This window comes from Dromiciops gliroides, chromosome 1 (genome assembly GCF_019393635.1).
Source record: "Dromiciops gliroides isolate mDroGli1 chromosome 1, mDroGli1.pri, whole genome shotgun sequence".
In the NCBI taxonomy this organism is placed as follows: domain Eukaryota; kingdom Metazoa; phylum Chordata; class Mammalia; order Microbiotheria; family Microbiotheriidae; genus Dromiciops; species Dromiciops gliroides.
This window is the reverse complement of record NC_057861.1, coordinates 167,837,651-167,858,596: the sequence shown is the minus strand read 5'-3', so window position 1 is coordinate 167,858,596 and position 20,946 is coordinate 167,837,651. Positions and strand designations below refer to the sequence as shown.

Sequence of the window (20,946 nt, the reverse complement as noted above, 5' to 3'; positions counted from 1 at the left end):
TATCAATGTTTCAGCCTGGCATAAGTATATGTCATTCTCTATTTAGGCAACTGGGAGTGTCCTTACCACAATTCTTTAAGGCTAAAAGCTTACTAGAAGAAAAGAGTAGGGTGAAGTTGCATATATCCTAATATCCATTATTCAAATGAAATAAGAAACAATTCTTCTAAATTCACATTTGTAACTGGAAATATTCCCCCCACTACCACCTGAATCACACACACCTAACATCCCATTTATTATTTGCCATCTCCAAGCTTAATTGTGGCCTCATGTTGCTGTTGGGAATAGCATACCCAATGATACAGCACATAAAAAACAGACAGCTTAGATTTCTACAGTACTTCAGATGTTAAAAAAAAAAATACATCTTAAGTTTTAAAGCTCCCAGTTATGCCAAAGCTTCAATCACAACTTTTTATCAGCTAAACTTATAGATCCTAAGGTAAAGACAAGATGATAAATTTAATAAGCTTACTTCTTCATCCACATGATCTTGATTAGATCTTTGTTCCTCTGTCCTCTGGGCTGCTATTTCCATGGCCTTTCAAAATATAAAGAAAAATTACTTTCCTTTGTACTCCAACTTGCTAATTTCAACATCACTTCTCTCTTCATTCTTTCTGCCTCTGAACCAGGGGCCAGTTAAAAATACTCTGGCCTTCTGAGTCAAAGGATTTAGTGACCCCTAGTGGTAGTGAACAGCTCTTCAACACAGGACGATGAATATTTCTAATATTGATTCAGTGTACAAAATGGCAAATGAAACTTCTCTTCCAGCACCATCTGCCTAAATGATCAATTAGCAGACCTCTCTCTCTCCCACTCACCGGCTGTGTACCTTGGCTTCCCCATATATAAAATCAGGTTTGATAATGCCTGGGAATGATGTCTAGATGATGGAAATAATCCAATACATTCAAAGTTACTACTATATATACATCTATTTCTTCCTACTTTTAATTGATCATTTTTGAGATTATTTAGGAAGGTTTTTTTTTCCTAAATGAAGGAATTAAATATGTACAAATCACTTTTGGCTATTCAGTGAGTACCAGGTAAATTCTGTTTTGGGTTTTGATTTTGTTTTTATTTCCAGACATTTCCTGCAACTTGCCTTTAAGAGGTAATCATCCATGTTGTCTTTTGTGATAGATGGATCCGTGATAAATTCAAAGAGCTCTCGCACAGTCATCACAGCAACACCATGTTTAAAAAAAAAAATCTTTGGGAAGATAAGACAAAAAGTGACTATTTTCAAGAGAAACAAAGACACAAGATACTTAAATTACTCTACTAATTCTTGGATAGGAATGTGAACAATCTTCTAGCAAAAGAAACTTAAATATCATCACTCAAAACATTATTTTTTCCTCTACAGAGTGCTAAAGTTTTATGCCAATGCTCACATGGGGTAACTAAACCTTCCAGTGGAGAGTCAGGAAAATAGAAAATTCCAATTTCCACTTACCATTGACATTAGCACAGTCTTTCCTCAGGAATTCCAAGGCATGCGGGTGATCATGCTCCACAGACTGCGACACATCAATGATGTATACCTCTCCATTACAGTACCTGGGGGATCAAAGGGGATAGAAATGTAGGAAGTAACAGCACAGTTTTCCTAGCTGTTGTTTTCTGTTTGCATCTTTCTTGATCCTAAACTGCTGTTTAGTATGATGATTCCCAAATCTATAAATCTAGCCCTTATCATTCTCTTGAAATTCAGATCCACACTGTTAACTCCTTGACATCTCTATGTAGATGTCCAATCAGAACTTGAAAATACATGTCCCAAACTAAATCCATCTTCCCTCCCAAACTCAGTCCTTCTTCAGACTTTGCTTTATCTGAGGACATAAACACTTAAGTTCATCCAGGTTTAAAGTCATCCTAAGCTCAAAAGGGACCATCCCTCCTTTTGTCCGTCACCACCCATATGCTCTCAATTTCCAAGAACTGTCGATTCCAACTCCACAATAGCTCTTACATCCACATTCCTCCTCTCCACTCACATCAACTTCATCAATCTGACAAGACCTTTCTCTTCTCTGGCCTATTCCAATAGTCCCAAATGAGCACAGTCTCTCCTTTCTGAAGTACATCTTCCATACAACTGCCAGAAATTTTTCTATGACATAAAGTCTGACACCATTCATCTGCTCAAAAGCCTCTTCCCTCTGAGACAAACAAAACCCCCTCCATCACTTCACTAGACCCTATCATTCCCACTCAAGTTGTCATCCTACAGCTCTCCTCTCTCTAGGCCAAATTCATAAAAAGTGGTCTTCACTCACTGCCCTTACTTCCTTTCCTCTCACAATCACTTTTGAACCCTTTGCAAACTGGCTTCAGACCTCACTCAACTGATATTGTTCTTTCTGAAATTAACAGTAATTTTCTTAATAGCTAATTCTGACAGTCTTCTCTGTCCACATCCTTGTTGACCTCAGTGATTATAACCTCCTCCTGCATACTCTTTTTTATGGGATTTTTATGACAATCTTTCTCTCTCTCTCCTGTTTCTCCTCCTATCCGATATCTGCATTTCTGTCTCTTCTAGTGGCTCATCATCCATATCAAATTCTCTGTGGGTTTTCTCTAAGGCTCTGTCCTGGGACCTCTTCTTTTTTCTCACTGCATTTTCTCTGGGTAACCTTATCAGCAACTACAGTTTAATGAATCATGCAGATGACTCCTAGACCTACATATCTCCAGTCTTCAGTCAAAGTCTTTCTGGAGTTGTAGACCTCCATCATGAACTGTCTACTGGCCATTTCAAACTGGAAATTCCAGAGATATCTCAAACTCAGGAGGACCTGAGTTCAAATCCAGCCTCAGACACTTGACATTTACTAGCTGTGTGACCCTGGGCAAGTCACTTAACCCTCGCTGCCCCGCAAAAAAAAAAACACAAAAAAAACCAAAACAAACAAAAAACCCTATCCCTCCGTCAAGCTGGCACAAATCCTCTCATCTCCAAGGTTCACAGCCATGGTATTACCTTCAACTCTTCCATCAGGTAGTATATGTTTCAATTTCTACCTCTACACCATCCCTCAAATCTATCCCCTTTTCTTGTTTCTCATACAGTTACCACCTTAGTTCAGGCCTTTCAACGCCACTTGCCTAGACTACTGCAAGAGCCTCCTAAGTAGTCTCTACCCATTCCAGTCCATTCTCCACATCAGTGTTGCCAAATTCAATAGAAACTGATTTGTGCTAGTTACAGAGTGACTTTGAAAACCAAAAATTAGCGTTGTCTATGCTATACTGTATTTTTTTTTGATAATCATTTCCTAATTACATTTTAATCTGATTCAGACAGAGGAGTGGGAGTTTTGCCTGCTGCTTGCAACCAGCAAGTTTTGACATCCCTGTACCATACCGCTGCCAAAGCAATTTTCCTTACTGTAACTAACCATATCACTTCCCCAATTCAATTCCAGTAGCTCGCTTTTGCCTTTGGGATAAAACATAAACTCAATCTAGTTTTTAAAGACCTTTACAATGAGGCTCTTGCCTATCTTTCTAGCTTCCGCAGACCTTATTCCCTCCCCTAGACTAATTCAACCAAACAGGCTTTCTCTCTGTTTCCCAAAAATGTCACTCCATTGCCCATCATGCCTTTTCACTGGCTATTCCTCATGCCTAGAACATATGCCCTCCATCCTCAACTTTAACTCATAGAATCCCTTCCTTTAATATACCACGCGAACACTGTGCTTTATATATTCTGTATGTACTTGTATATGTGGTTATTTCTCCCATTATAATATAATCTTCTAGCAAGGAGGGATTTTAAGTCTTTTTATTTGTGTCTCCAGTGCTTTGTATATAGTAGATGCTTAATGAATGTTTGTTTATTGGTGGATAATAAGTTTTTAAAGCCAAAAAATTAAATCAATACTTGTTTGACTGAAGTGAAATTAATAAGGGATTCCTAATAATTTAATGTCACCTTGAAAAATGAAATAGACTTCCAAGCTTCAGATATCATAAGAGACCACCTCCAGAAGCAATAGTGTAATGGATACAACTTACAGCATGTTAAATTCACTGAGATCTGCATGGACAAGCCTGGCATCTTGATACATCCTTCTCATGTACTGAATAACTTGAAGATACAACTCCCGGGCCTTGGATTCCGATAACTGGGCATTTTTCAAAAGTGGAGCAGGCCTCAATTAAAAAAAAATAAGACATAAGACACCATCATAAGTCAATGACATTATTCCACTGACTTTTTCTCTATCATAAGAATTCATCTTATAAAAAAAAATAGATTGCAGGGCAGCTAGGTGGCGCAGTGGATAAAGCACTGGCCTTGGATTCAGGAGTACCCGAGTTAAAATCTGACCTCAGTCACTTGAAACTTGAAACTTACTAGCTGTGTGACTGGGCAAGTCACTTAACCCCCACTGCCCTGCAAAAAAAAAAAAAAATAGATTGCTTACTCCAATAGGAGTTATATTCACAATACTTAATGCACTTAAGTTGCACTTTCAAAGACAGGACTACCTTGGTTACCACAGAGCAATTCCTGAATTCATAACTTAAAGTAGAGGGTCTCAACTCTATGTGTCATGGACTTCACTGGCAGTATACAAGATCCTATGGACCCATTCTCAGAATAATGGTTTTAAATGTACAAGAGATTAGAAAAAAAAATTACATTGAAATAGCAAATTTTTTTTTAAAAGGTCATAGATACTAGGTTAAGAACTCATGTTTTGGGGGCAGCTAGGTGGCACAGTGGATACAGCACCAGCCTGGATTCAGGAGGACCCGAGTTCAAATCCTGCCTTAGACACTTTACACTTACTAGGTGTGTGACCCTGGGCAAGTCACTTAACCCTCATTGCCCCCCGCCAAAAGAATTCATGTTTAAAGAGATTTAAAAGAACATGACACCACTTAATCACAAAAATGACAATCAGTACTTTTAAACTAGGAAATTAAGTGCATTTTGAAATGCCTGAAAGACATGACTGCTGGTTTTAAACATACTTACATGTCACCTTTACCAATGAAACTCATGACAAGAACATGATGTTTTAGCAGGATAGGTTCTGGGCAAGGTATCTTTGCTGTGTTTAGCCTGTAACATTATAACAGATCAAAGAATACTAAGTTGAAAATCTGAAAGTACAGTAAATAAACTATATAGGAGTTAGCTGATGAAAAAATTACTTGCTTACTTATAGAGAAACACTATCAGTAGCTAATAATAAAAGCTGACCTGTATACTACATTTGCAATGTGTTTACATACTTTCTCATTTGATCCTTAAGATAACTCTCTGGGTAAGGTACCACTGAGATGATTGTTATTGTTGTTGTTGTTGATAGTTATTATTATTCCCATTTTACAAATATGAAGATGTAAAGGACTTCACCATATTACATTGGTAGTGTCAGAAATGGGACTAATTAAACCTGGCACTGACAGGAACTAGGGATACAAAGACAAAAAATTAAACTGTCCCCACCAGACATTGGGGAGGGGAGTGAAAGAGATGGGGGATGAGAGCAACTTCTGCCCTAAGTATATTCAAAATGTATACAAAGTAACTTTGCAAAGGGTGATGGGAAGTGGGGAGAAGGTAGTATAGACATCAGGGGAAGCTTTCATGTAGTAGACGGATGTTAAAGAATTCTAAGAAATGATGGAGAGTCCTTTGCAGGTACATGAGACGGCCTGTGCAAATGCATGAAGACAAGATGGAAAACAGTGTACAAGGTACAGCAAGTAAGCCAGTTTGGCCATACTGCAGAGGACCTGAAATGAGAAGAGTCTGAGACAGAAGGCAGCACCAGATGGTGAAGAATTGTAAATGCCAAAGAGGAGTTTGTATTGATTGGGTCTTGGAGACAAGGGTATGGGCGTGTCTCTCTCAAGCAGGATATTGACATGGTCAGGCCTATGCTGCAACACTCATATATCACTTTGACCACTGTATGGAGAGGGGAAAGGTCAGCAGTGGTGAGACCAGTAAGGAGGAGATAAGGGCCTGAAGGCTATGGCTGTTTTGAGTGAAGAGAAAGAGATGAAGTGAGAGATGCTGAGATCTGGTAACATCTGGCAATGAATTGGATATGAGGGGGTGAGGGGGAGTAAAAGAGTTGAGAATGAGTCTTAGGTTTCAATCCTGAATCACTAGGACAGCAGGGAGAAATAGGAAGTTTAGGAAGAAGGGTAGGTTGAACGGGAAAAGATAATGAACTACGTTTTGAACATGTTGAGTTTAAGATGCCTGCAGTTTGAAATGTTCAGTAGGCAGTGAGCTAGATTTCCAGGTTAGCAAAGGAAGACAAAAAGGTTTGCAGAAACTGGGAACAGCATATGCTGATCTGGGCTGTTTGTAACAGGGAATTTTTGATTGTGGGGATTACCTAACAGAAGAGACGAGAGGGAAAGGAATCAAGGGTTTGTTCTAGTGAAAGAAGGACCATCTCTTCACCAGAGAATAGAATAAATGAAAAGAGAATGAGGAATGATGCCAAGACTTTGAGTTGTAGTAGAGGGGATGGCTCTGTGATGAAAAGAAGCACGTGTTCAATGTCCTCTCTTTTTTATTTAAGCCCAGGTCCTCCTGATTACAATTACAACAAGCTTTCTACTACATTCCACTCCCTCTCCCAGCTATCATCACAAATTGTATTAGATATAATTGGAATCAGTATGTTTGGTTTGCCGGGCTTGAGAAAATGTTTCTACAAATGGTAGGATTTATAAGGGACAGCGGATTTTAGAATGATTTTATGGTTAACTATTATGGATCAGTAAGATACCAACAAAGTCAAGAGGAGAGGATCTAATGTCATATGTTTCTAGTAGCCACACTGTATATAAAAAAAGAAGTGTAGTATTAAGGAAAGTGTGTTTAGTTTTTCAACTTAGTTGTCAAACTACTGTGATGTCAGCCTAACCAAGAGTCATGCCTTAAGTAAGTTATGGCATTTGTTTGGATTTTAAGATTGTTTATCATGTAAAAGAAAGTAAGCAATAAGGAAAGCGCACTACATATCAGATCCCTTAAGAAAAAGAATATTTCTCCATTCTGAGTCAAAAGGTTATCACAGAACTATACACTTACTTTTCAATGATAAATGATCAAACTACCCTCAACATCTATTCAAACCTCCTCTTTCCTTAATCCTCTTATAACCCTTCTTCCCACTTTATTCCCTTTCAATAAATGGACCTCCCTCATCCTTTATTTTAAAAAGAAATTGAGAACTAGCTCAAACTTAACTCTTCTTCCCAATTCTATACTTGAAATCTCCTCAAAATCATTCTCCATTCTTAGCTCATTTGCACCAGTCTTTGAAAGGAAGAGGTGGCCCTTCTCCATTTCAAGGCTGGCCCCTCTAAATTGTGTCACTTATCCCAGCCCCTCTCACCTCCTCCAACAGTCTACCTTTGCAATAATCTATTTTCTCTCCTATTTTCCATCTCTCCTTATACACTAGATCCTTCCTGCTGCTTATAAACATTCCCAGATAGCCCCAATTCTTAAACAAAACACTTAGTCATCTGACCCTGAACTTTTGTCAAGTTATCATCCTATAGCTTGCCTCTCACATCCAACTGGGGGGGGGGGGGAGAAAGGGGGCCTAGAGGGGAACTTTCTATAGCTTTATTTTCTCACCCTCACTTTTCAATTCCTTGCAATTAAGTTTACAACCCTATCACTGGGAAAACTGCTCTCTTTAGCCACTGATCTCTTAAAAATAAGCTTAACGGGGCAGCTAGGTGGCACAGTGGATAGAGCACTGGCCCTGGATTCAGGAGGACCTGAGTTCAAATTTGACCTCAGACACTTAACACTTACTAGCTGTGTGACCCTGGGCAAGTCACTTAACCCCAATTGCCTCAGCAAAAAAAAATAAAAATAAAAATAAGCTTAACTCTGTTACTATACAATTATTCATGACTAAAAGCAGGAGTTAATCTTTTTTTGGGTCATGAACTCCAGTGGTTGCTAATGAAGCCGATGGGTCTCTCTTCTGAGTACAGTGTTATTAAAATGCATAAAATAAAATACATAGGATTATTTAAAAAATCAATTATTTTGGAATACAGTTATAAACAAATTTTTAAAAAAATTCGTGGACCCCAGAACCCTTAAGAACCCTTAGCTTAAACGAGTCTGAAAGAATATACCATCTAAATACAAAAAACTAAAAAAATTAATAACCCAGTAAAGGTGTGTTCAAAAATTACTTTAAAATTAGGAAACTGGGGCAGCTAGGTGGCGCAGTGGATAGAGCACCGGCCTTGGAGTCAGGAGTACCTGAGTTCAAATCTGGCCTCAGACACTTAACACTTACTAGCTGTGTGACCCTGGGCAAGTCACTTGGCCACAAATGCCTCACTAACTAACTAACTAACTAAATGAATGAATGAATGAATAAATGAATAAATAAATGAAAATGAATGAGAAAAGAGTATAAGATGACTTCTGAGGTTCTTTCCAGCTCTAACTCTATGATCCAAGAATCCTACAAGTGTGGTGATTTAGCTTCTAATCCAAGGTTTATAATTACACATTATATTTTTAATGCAAGCAGAATTCAGAGCTTTCACTGGGATTTGAATCTTAAGCTGCCAAGAACAGCTGCCTCATCCTTTATTTAAAAAAAAAAAATAGGCCTATACTACCCTCATCAGGTACCACTATTACCTGGTAGCAATTACCTTAAATGAGGCCAACTGTTAAGACAAAAAAAAAAAACCCACAAACTGACAGACTAGTCTTTAAAAAACTTAAATTAAAAACTAAAAGGACAAAACAGGCTCTTTTCTTTTTTTGGCTGAAGTGAGCCTGAAGTTTGACTTTATCCAGGTTTTTAATCATCCATGCTAATGTTCCTCTTCATTGCCATGGATAATAAAGGAAGTTGTCTCTCACCAAGTCTCTTGTTGCTAAGTCTACAAACTCAAATATCAACAGACCTTGAATTAGGTCATGGAAATGTGGACTTCTGACAAGCAAATTAAATTAAACTCATTAGAAAGTACTTGACACATTTAGACTGGGAGACCTTTGCTCTGATGGCTTTGAAAGTTTGAGAAAAAGTCTGAGAGACAGCAACATTACTTCTCATTTAGTCAGAGATTACTTTTCTGAGCATAGTCAATGGATCTAATTGTTCTTAATGGTCCTGAAATATTCTCTGTACCTGGATCAAAATGTTCATGTGTTTAAAAAAAAAAAAGGTTATAGGCTGATTTCCACATAGCCTGTATGTGGAATACATAAGTATTCCATATATACAAGTATTAAATGCAAGAAATAAAACCATCACCTTATTAAATTCCTCATTTCCTTTTCTGCCCACGTTTGCACCATTTTTCTGGGGTTTCCTTTACAATAGCCATGACGAAACCTGAAAAACATAAGTAACTCAATACAATTCCAACTTATATAGGCACATTCCAATATTTTATATACACAACTAAAATGAAACAAACTGTAAAGTAATTAAAACTCACCTGAATTCCCCACTTACATACTTATCCCTATCTTTGAACACCAAAATTGAAGTTTTATAAATCTTGATTGCTCTGTTCTCTCCGTCTGTTGTGCTGGCATGATACACATTAGCCTAATGTAATTCAAAACAAAATATACATGATTGAGAGTCCCTGTGAAATAACCATACAACATTTAATTGTTTTGCAAATGCTCTCAAAGATGGAAAATAATTAACTCTTTTGAAATCTGGTGTAGAAATTCAATATGCAAGTATGAACTGTACCCCTCAAAAAAGAACATGCATCTTACAGCTACTGACATTTAAATTAGAATATAAGATAAAAAGACTTAAATTTATTTGCTCATTCATTCTAAAAACATTAAGCATCTAGTTATGCAGAGCATTATGCTAGGATGTCAGGAGGAATATCATTTGAGGTTTAAGACATAGACCCCCATTTCATGGGGAAAAAAATACAAAAACAACAACAGTAAATAATTAATTAAGATGTAAAAACAAAGTGAAGGCTGAAGATAGTGGTGATTATCGAAAAGGAATATTGGGGAAGGTTTATGGAGGAGGTGATATTATTTACATTTTAAAGAATGTAGAGGAACTTGATGGGCAAAGAAGAAGAAAGAAGAGCATGTCAGTCACATTAAACAGCAGAAGCAAGGGCAAAGTACAGAGAAAACATAAGGCACATTTGAAAAATGGACAGGAATTCAGTTTAGCTGGTTATGAGAGAAGGAAGGGCCTTAAATGCCCAGGCAAGGGAGTTTAAATTTTATTTGGTGGGCGATAAGGAGCTACTGAAAACTCTGAGCAGAGGAATGACAACTAGTTTGTACAATAGGTAGATTACTCTTGGAGCAATATTAGTATGGATTAGAAGGGGTAAATAGTAGAAACAGAAACAACTGTCAAGAGAATATATATCACAATAATCTAGGAAGGTGGTAATGAAGGACCACCCTGGGTGATAGCACCAGGAACAAAGAAGAGAGGAGAGGGACAGGAGAGAAAAATAAATAGAATCTGGTGATTCTTTGCATACAACAACTGAAAAGAGGGAAGAGTCAAAGATGGCAAAAATAGCACAAGAACTGTCATTTGCAATGTGCTTTAAGGTTATTAAAGAACTTCCCTCACAAACTCTATGAGGTAAGCAGAACCAAGGTTTCTAACACAGAAGGTTGAGTGAATAATAGTATTACTGACAGAATTAAGTCAGGGAAGGAAAAAAAAACAAGATTGAGGGGGAAATGTTATAAACCGGATTTAGGGACTGTTGAGTTTAAGATGTTAGTGATAATCCAGGTAGATATGTCCTGTACAAATACATTGTTGTTCATACTTCATTTTCAAAGTCCAATGACATCACAAGGTGATGTCTTGACTTGTACATGAATTGGACTTAAGTAAGACAGAGTTGCACAAGTCATCAGTCTCTCTCTTCCAGAATCATCAAAGCTGATGGCCTGGAATGCAGTGGATGGCTCTAGCAACTGTGACGTCCACCAAGCTCTCAGCACTCCACAGAACCTGCTTCATTCAGCCTTCTTCATGGGCACTGGAACAAACTGTTCTCATATACCCATTCCATGGGGGAAGTCTTCACATGCTTGGGGTAGACAGCTCCCTAACTCACCAATGAGTCTGAGGCCTGTCAGTTCCCCTTACTGACTCAGCCTGTCTGCAAGAAGGTTTTGCTTAGGTGTAGCCACTGAACATTCTACAGCTTCTTGGAGCCACAGGTGAGAGTTGGGTAAAGGTGGGCACCAAAGGTGGATAAAAGGCCCTGACCATTCTGTACAGCCCAACACAGTTAACTATAATACATAAAATTACAAAAGTAATGAATTGAAAGAGCCTACATATATAGACTTGATTTTATCAGCAGAGAAGTGATGGTCAAAGCCAGGAAAGTGAATGAGATGGAGAAGGCCAATAGAGAACCTAGGCAACACCCATATTAAGGGAAATGGAAGAAAGGAAAAATGAAGGAGACAGAAGAGCAGTTAGAGAGGTAGAGGGAGAACCGGTAAAATGCAGTGACTCTCACATCAAGAGAACATGAAATCATAGTGGGGGAGGCCTAGAGCAGGGCTTCTTAAAATTTTTCTACTCACAACCCCTTTGAACTCAAGAAATTTTTAGGCGACCCTGGGTAAATAGGTATATAAAATAGGTAAGCAAATCAAATATTAACTGCCAAATTTTTCAAGACCCCCACATTCAGTTATGTGACACCATATGGGGTTGCAACCCATATTTTAAGAAGCTTTAGTCTACAGCAAGGTTCTTAACCTTTTTTGTCATGGACCAACTTTGGAAGTCGGGTGAAGCCTAAGAATTCCTTCTCAGAATAATATTTTAAATGCATATGAAATACATAGGATTAAAAGAAAACCAATGATATTTATTCCTTAAAATAACAACAACAACAACAACAAAAAAGTCAAGTTCATAAAGAATTAGGCACTCAAAAAAGTGACTGGATTTACTGATTAGGAAGTTATTGGTGACCTCTGAAATAGCAGTATAAGATGAATGTTTAAAGAAGCAAATAGAGTAGCATAGTGTTCAAGAAATCCAGAAACCTCAACTTCTTGAGGAAAGGCTTCACAAGAACTGTTGGGAAAACCGTAAAGCAGCCCAGCAGAAACTGAGTTTACACCACCATCTCACATTCTAATTTCCAAATGGATACCTGACCTAAAGAGAAAAGGTCATATCATAGAGAGAAGCAAAGAAGGAAATACTTCTCCCAATTATAGATAAGGAGAAAGTTCATGACTAGTATTAGAAAGGATCAGAAGATAAAACAGGGAAATCTGATTATATAAAATTTTAAAAAGCTTTTTTACAAACAAAATTAATATAATTAAAATTAGAATGGAAAGTTAACCAGGAAAAAAAATCTTTGCCGCAAGTTTTTCTGATAAAGGTCCAATATGCAAGATATAAAGAATCGATTCAAACAAAGAAGAATGACACCCATTTCCCAATAGATAAATGGTCAAAAGGCATGAAATGGCAATTCTCATAGGAAGAAATAACGAAAAGTCATTTTCTAAAATGCTCTGAGTCCCTAATTTTAAAAAGCTGCATATTAAAATAAATCTGAGGTTCCACTTCACATTCATCAGACTAAAGAAAAATTATAACTTTTGGAGGAGCTAAGATAAAAAAGGCACATTAATACACTATTGATTCATCCATTCTAGAAAGAAAATGTGGAACTATATTTTAAAAAATCATTAAATTGTGCATACCCTTTGACCAAGTGATACCATTACCAGGCCTATTCCTCAAAGAAATCAAATAAGGGGGTCAAAGAACTCATTATGTTAAAAAATATATATATTTATATATATATATATTTATAGCAGCTCTTTTTATAGTAACAAAGAACTGGAAAGTAAGTCCAATAACTAGGGAAAGGTTGAATAAATTAAGGTATGTGAACATATAGTATGGTGCCATAAGAAATGACAAGAGACTGATTTCAGACAAACTCAGGAAGGTTTATATGAACCAATGCAAAGTGACATGAAAGAAACCTGGCTATCTATACAATAAAAACAATGCTGAAAAGAAAAACTTTTAAAGACTTAACTCAAGTCAATGCAATGACTAACCATAATTCCAAAGGTCCAGTGATCAAATATATATCACCCTCATCATGACAATGAGGTTATAAATTCAAGGTTCACAACTAGACATATATTTTTTAACGTGTCCAACATTGATGTTCGTTTTGTTCAATTATGCATATTAGGTACAAAGGTTTTATTTTAATTTTGACAGGAGAGAAGGAGAAAGAAAAGAGGTCAGAGTTACCAAATGAAAAAAAAAGAAAAAAGTATGAGGTTCACTGAAGCATGTAATGAAATACATAGAAGAGGAACAAAATAAAGAATGAAGGTCAGCAGGAAACACAGGCAAGCAGGACAACTTTGGAAAAAAAATGTTGAATTTATTTTATATTTGAAAAGAAAGCTGTTCATAATACAGATTTACAGCATCATGTACAATCCTTTTCTACTTTGTACAGGGAAATCGTGCAGAATAAAAAAAATAAGCAAAGAACAAAAACATAAAAGTACTAAAAAAAATGGGAAACAGTTTGCAAAGGGGTGAAGAGAGACTGGATAATATTGGGGTACTAGGTGATAATAATTTTTAAGGAGTTAGCCTGTAAAGGAAAGGAAAGAAATATCTAGATGGGGTAGAAGGGAAGGGCTTTTTTTTTTTCCCTTAGGGTTGAAAAGACCTGAATAGGTCTATAAATGGAAAGAAGTCAATGGAGAGAGAGACAAACAACTACAGGAACATATACTTAAGAGCTGAAAAGAGTCTTTGATAAAGAGGAGGATTGCTGAAAAAAATCTTGCAGATGAGAAGGAATAGGAAGAACAGCATCAGCAGAGGGATTAACTTCATGAGAAATACGAATATTTCTTTTTCTGTGACTTAGTATTTTCTCTTCTTGATCATGCAAAGTACTCATTATCCATCCCATACAAGGTCAATAAATAATGCCTAGAACTTTATTATGCATGATATCTCTTGTTTTTTGTTCCATAAGTCTACATTTTCTTCTGAAAAGAAGTTAAGTTCCTTGAAAGTAAGGGTCAGGTCGCATGCGTCTTTCTTATGTCCCATGGTACCTAGCAGAGTACTAGGCACAGAGAGGGCATTCAGATTCTTAAACTGAATTACTGGAGGCAAAATGAACAAACATTTAGGCTCTCAGGAAAATTCGATACACTAGCAACTTAAGTGAAAACTCTAGAAGTGTGGATCCCACCTGAACTGTGCTGATTTGCTTTACAGTCATTCATAAAGCACTTTGCTTTTCTGTCCAGGTGGATATTTTCAAATGTAATCTTAGTTTACAAGAGGCTTGAGTACTTCATTTGCCTTGTCCCGGGGTATGAAAATGGGAGCTAAATATACAATGAACCTACGTTGTGAAAATGGAGAGAAATTAAAAGAATAAGATATTATATTTTTTAGAAAAGGAACTAATACATCTCCCCCTTTCAACTAGGTAACTAACATTCAACTTCATAATTGGCTTATTTCCTTTACATATTGAACCCCAAAGAGGTTTTATCATCACCAGACATTCCTACAGTTGACTTGCAAAATAAATTTAATTGTAAGCTACTTCCCCAGAGCAGTAGTTTTCTTTAAAAAAAAAAATTACGACTTTGCTTTCTCTCATATGTACAGGTAGAAGCAGTCAAATAATGACAATGATGACTAATATGGTAATGTTTTACATAATTGCACATGTATAACCTATACAGATTGCTTGCAATCTTGGGGAGGGGGGAGGGAGGGAGGGAGGGAATGAGAGAGGGATAGAATTTGGAACTCAAAACATTCAATAAATAAATAGATAACAACAATGAGTTAACACACTTTGAAGCATCAGTCACCCAATCAGCATCCCATTCTGGAGCAGTGACTGGCATAGTAGGAGAGCATAATTCATGTGTATAACTATCTATCTGTTTGAACCAATCAATAGGATCACTTTTTACCACTTAGTAAATAAATATTTCATCCTAAAAGTAAAGTCCATTCAGTTGGGAGAGGGAGGGAGGGGAAGACAGACAGAAACATGAAGCTTTCCAAAGATAAAGCTTACTTCTTTTCCTGTGCTGATGCAACCATTTATCTGTGATATGACTCCTCTACTTAACATCTTAAACAAAGTTATTCGAGTTCTTGAATCCAGCACCTTCAAGAAAAAATAGAGAAAATTAAGAAATCAAAGATTGCTTTCCCTAGGCTCAAGTATTATTTTGTTAAAACTGCGTAAAGTGTAGAACTGAAATAAATCCTATTTCTATACTGGGAAAGTAAAAGGAGAATTATTGTTATACTATCTTTATTTCCTCAAGTTTATATAGACATAATATGAGGCCAGGACCAGAACAATCAGTAAGCCATTGGCCTTATTCAGTCACAGAGGTCAAAGTTTATCCATTCATCAAAGTAGTTGATAAATTGAAAATAGGAAATTGGGTGGGTGGGTATAGGGCCTTTCCATAGAATCAGAGTGCCCAGGCCAACCAGAGAGAACTAAGAGGCATCTTTCGCCTTATCTCTTCCTCCCTCATCATTCTAAGAAACTATTATCGTCCCATACTTTCAATGCAGCATTAAGCATTTATTCAACAACCATTTATTTTTAATAGTATTTTATTTTTCCCAATTACATGTAAAGATAGTTTTCAACATTGATTTTGAGTTTCAAATTAAACACGCATTTATTAATGTATACAATGCTCTGTGGCCAGTGTGGCTTAATCAGTTTCTCTGCCATCATGGCAAGGTCTTCCCAGAAACCCATTTTTGGGAAGAACCCTAGACAAGCCATCTTTTTCATCTGCCTCCTGACCCCACTCCTGGGGGTTCCTTTTCCCACTGATAAATTCTTCCCAAAATCTCCATTTGGGGGAAAGGCCCCAGACCAGGCAAATCTGATTCTTCAGACTTTGCCACTATGCTTCAGTTGCCTCCTGACATCATTCTGAAGGGCCTTCCTCTCAATGAGTTCTTTGCAGGACCTCCATTTGGGGGAAAGATCAGACATCCCTAATTTCCAGATTTAGTCACTATTTCCCCACCTAGTTACCACTTCTCTCCAGAACTATAAAAACAAACTGCAATTTTACTGCATCAAAACCAAAGTGAAACCTAAAGAAAACAGGAGAGAAGGATTTCTGGTTGATGTGTTTAGGTGACCAACAATGGAGCTTAATAACACAATATTCAATAAACCAAAAAACACTGCTAAAAGAATTATTTGATAAAAATCACTATGAAAACTGGAAATCAGTTTAGTCATTCAGTCATATCCAACTTCTCATGACCCTGTACGGGGTTTTTTTGGCAAAAATACTGGAGTGGTGTACCTTTTCCTTCTCCAATGGAATAAGGAAAACAGAGGTTAAGTGACTTGCCCAAGATCACACAGCTACTAAGTGTCTGAGGCTGCATTTGAACTCAGGTCTTCTTGACTCCAGGCCCAGTGCTCTATGCACTGGGCCACCTAGCTGACTCTACCTTACACCTCATTCCACAATATATTCCAAATGGATACATGTCCTTAATATTAAGGATTATACCTTTAAAAAAAGTCAAAAGGGGGCAGCTAGATGGCACAATGGATAGAGTACCAGCCCTGGAGTTAGGAGTACCTGAGTTCAAATCTGGCCTCAGACACTTAACACTTACTAGCTGTGTGACCCTGGGCAAGTCACTTAACCCCAAATGCCTCACTTAAAATTACAAAAAAAAAAAGTCAAAAGGGAAATAAAGCATATATCTTTCACAGGTATGGATAGGAGATACAGTCTTAACCAAATAAAGGATAGAGATAATCACAAAAGATAAAACAGATAACTGATGATATATAAACGAGAAAGCTTCTGGGCAAAATTAATAGACCCAGGATAAGAAGAGAAGTGGTCAAATGAGAAATAAATATATTCACATAATTTTTTGGATATTAGTTTTTGGTATCTTGAATACCAAATCTTTAATATATATATCTATGTGAGTATTTGTCCCAAACTCTTGGTGCAGTATTAAGCCACTAGAGGTTAAAATGTGTATCCGTATGTATGTACGTGTATCAAAACTAAAAAACCAAAACTCATTTCCCAAGATGTAAATGATCAAAGGGTATTAACAGTTATCAAAAAAGGAATTATAAACTATTAACAAGTATATGAAACAATGTTCAAAATCATTAACAAGAGAAATGTAAAATCAAAACAACCGAGATTTCAACCCATTCCCTACAAATTGGTACTACTGGCAAAAAATAGGGAAAAGTCAACATTGGAAGAAGCTAGGCACACCAGTACACTCTTGGTGGAGCTGCGAATTGATACAACCATTTTGGAAAGCAATCTGGAATTATGCAAATAAAGTGAGTAAAATGTTCATACTATTTGACCAGAGATTCCACTAAGAGACTCATACCACAAAGAGGCAATTGATAAGAAAGTCCCCTAAGACACCAAAATATTTATAGAGATACTTTTAGCGATAACAAAAAAGTGGAAACAAAGATGCCCTTCGACTGGTGAATGGTTAAACAAATCATGGTATGAAATAATGGAATATTACTGTGCTGTGATGAATATAAAGCATGGGAAGACCTATATGAACTGATACAGCATAAAGTAAGCAAAGCCAAGAAAACAACATGCACAAAGATTGTTAACATTAAGAACCACCACATACCACCCACCCCTCGCCCCCAAAAAGTGAATGCTGCAAAATGACAAACAACAAGCATGGCTCCAAAGAAAACATCCATGATATTTCCACCCCATCTCTTGGCAGAGGTGGGAAGTACACCAGTGTGGTACACATTGCACATATTTTCATACTTCTGGGATATACTGATCAGTTTTGCTGATTTAGTTCTTTAAAAATATCATTTGTCATATGGGGTAGTCCTCTGGGAGAGGAAGAGGAGGAATACTGGGAAAAATTCTAGTCATTTTTTTAAAAAAGATATTAAAAATTTATTTATAAAAAGAAAATAGCAAAAATACTCATTCAAAACACTTTTAAAACTGTACCTGTTCCACAGTTGCTCTGTCCGCCTTATCTTTAACCCGATACCTGACCAAAAGCAAAAATGATACATGAACACAATTTGATGTCATAGTTATCATATATCAATGAAATAATAACTAAATAAAATAGAAGCACAGATGACCACATTGCTTCATTTAAAAACCCAGTTTGCTTATCCATAGGCAGGCTTTATGTTTCTCTCATTTCCAAGTTCTCCTCTTCTCATGATACTGACTTCCTATTTCTTTTATTCTTAGCCCAGTTTGTACATGTCTACCTCCCTTTGGTTTGCCTTCTAATACTTCCCTTCACCATCACTCCCTTACAAGGAACAAAGCGAAAGGACTGAACTTTGAGTCTTAGGACCTCTGTTCTAATCCCAGCTCTGTCATCGATTACTCTAAGTCACTTCCTGGTCTTCTCATCTCTAATCGAAATGGTTGAAATGGATGAAATGGATGGTCTCTAAGGTTCCTTCCAGCTCTAGATGGAATCTTATAATCCCGCAAAGGCAGGAATTCCAAGAAAAAAGAAAAAAGTTCATCCCACAGCCAAAAGAAATCCTGATCAATGTTCCTTAAAGCAAAAAGCTTTAAGGAAATCAAGTAGCTAGAATTTGTATCACGGCTTTTAACCAATAAACAGTACACAACATTATTAAGAGCAGGTGATTCTAATAAGTGACTATCTGTAGTAGATACAGTGCTAGACTTGAAGTCACCAAAAAGTCAAGCTCAGGACCTGCCTCTAACCTTTAATCACTTAACTCAGAGTCTACTTTTCTCTTCCATAAAATGGGCATAACTCCTCTAGTATCTACTTTATAAGATTGTTGTGAGGCTCAAAATAAGATATGGTGCTCTGCAAACTTTCAAGTGTAATATAAATGTCAGCACTATCATTTCATTCACATAATGCTTTGATTTCAGGGCTCTAGGACTCAATAAGGAGACAGGAAAATTCAACTTTTTCTTTTCAGTTTGTGGAATGAGCATTGCCTCAGACAAACTGAGACCTGGGAAAGACCTTAGCTTAAAAAGGCCGAGGTCTCCCACTGCATCTGGGGCCATCGCCAGCAGTCCTGACCTAGGTCTTGCCACTGGAATCTGATGACTCTGGAGGAAAGTGAGATTGATGACTGCACAGCTCTGCCTCACCTAAATCCAATTCACTTGCAAGTCAAGACATCACCCTCCTGATGTCATTGGTCCTCTTCAAGGGAAGGATGCACAACAATAATCAGCTATCTTAGATGTCAGTCTCTAACTTGGTTCCACTTCTAACTTCTCAAGAAGAGTCTTTTGACTTGCAGAGTAGAAAAAACACTGGGCCTTTAACTCAGAAAGCCTGCCTTCAAGCCCCAGTTCTGTTGCTAACTAGTGGCATGCCACACTCTTCTCCTAGTCCCTTAATCTCTGTTAGACTTTGTCATCTGTAAAACGAGGATGTTGCTTCTTCCACTAATTTATGGGTTTATGATGGGGATCCAAAGTAATAATGTACACAAATAAATACTATAATAACTATAAAATGCTCCATGTCAATTATTGTTATAACAATTTAATAACAAGATTCATAAAATAAATTCAAGTGTCTACTAGATTTCCTTTGTGAAATTCAAACATTTATGACATGTAGCCCTGCTTTCACTAGAAACCAATGATGCTAAATCAGGGGTGAACCTCTTGTAACAAGATGTAAATAATTCTTCCTACTCAAGATATTAACAGGGTCTGTTAGAGCAGAAAAGGGCTTCTATAGATCATCAAATTTAACTTTTTCGACAAAACTGAGGATCAGAGAGGAGATAATCATATAGGTAAAGATTGTGAGCTGCTGGAGGACAGGTATTCCCTTTTGTATCCCAAGGGCTTAGAGTGCCTGGCACATGCAGGGTACTTTATAAATGTTTATTGACTGAATAAAAATCAGGTTTTCTTTTTTTGTTTGTTTGTTTGTTTTGTTTTGTTTTTAGTGAGGCAGTTGGGGTTAAGTGACTTGCCCAGGGTCACACAGCTAGTAAGTGTTATGTGTCTGAGGCCGGATTTGAACTCAGGTACTCCTGACTCCAGAGCCGGTGCTCTATCCACTGTGCCACCTAGCTGCCCCTAAAAATCAGGTTTTCTGACTCTAAACAATCCTTTTTTCTTTTTGTGCAGGGCAATGAGGGTTAAGTGACTTGCCTGGGGTCACACAGCTAGTAAGTGTCAAGTGTCTAAGGCCAGATTTGAACTCAGGTTCTCCTGAATCCAGGGCCGGTGCTTAATCCACTGCACCACCTAGCTGTCCCCCCCAATTTTTTTAAACAATCTTTTTTTTTTGAGGTTTTCTGACTCTAAAACCTTTATTCTTTCCAATATAACACTCCCATTGATTTTACCCATATGTATGGTAAGCATAAGAAATAAACTTGGGCTAAAGTATAAAAAAGGAAACAACAATTAGCAAATGTAGTTAAAGGGCCATACTTATGCTCTTCTAGCTACAAAACTGTTTCTATCATTAACTGTAATCATTTCTATGTTCCCCTAGCTGCCTCTTTTTTTTTTTTTTTTTTGGTGAGGCAATTGGGGTTAAGTGACTTGCCCAGGGTCACACAGCTAGTAAGTGTTAAGTGTCTGAGGCCGGATTTGAACTCAGGTACTCCTGACTCCAGGGCCGGTGCTCTATCCATTGCACCACCTAGCTGCCCCGGCTGCCTCATTTTAAAGAGGAAAAAACTGAGGCCCAGGTAGTCTAAAGGACCTGTCCAATATCACACAGGGAAGTGGAGGGAGCCAGATGAAGCCTGAGCTTGGGAGTCTGGTAGTCTCAGAATCCAAATTCTGCCTCCAGCATTAAC

General features: G+C 37.3%; 1 protein-coding gene across 1 annotated transcript in view; it reads right to left on the bottom strand.

Moving 5' to 3' along the window:
• The window catches only part of RIOK1 (RIO kinase 1), a 36,203-nt gene that overhangs the window by 5,853 nt on the left and 9,404 nt on the right, over positions 1-20,946 (bottom strand). Inside the window, exons 5-13 of the mRNA XM_043986165.1 lie at positions 18,107-18,149; positions 15,151-15,243; positions 9,502-9,614; positions 9,315-9,395; positions 5,015-5,101; positions 4,045-4,182; positions 1,479-1,575; positions 1,118-1,225; positions 479-544 (exon numbers count right to left, since the gene is read on the bottom strand). Coding sequence (XP_043842100.1) covers positions 479-544; positions 1,118-1,225; positions 1,479-1,575; positions 4,045-4,182; positions 5,015-5,101; positions 9,315-9,395; positions 9,502-9,614; positions 15,151-15,243; positions 18,107-18,149 — 826 coding nt within the window. The remainder of the gene's footprint in view (positions 1-478; positions 545-1,117; positions 1,226-1,478; positions 1,576-4,044; positions 4,183-5,014; positions 5,102-9,314; positions 9,396-9,501; positions 9,615-15,150; positions 15,244-18,106; positions 18,150-20,946) is intronic.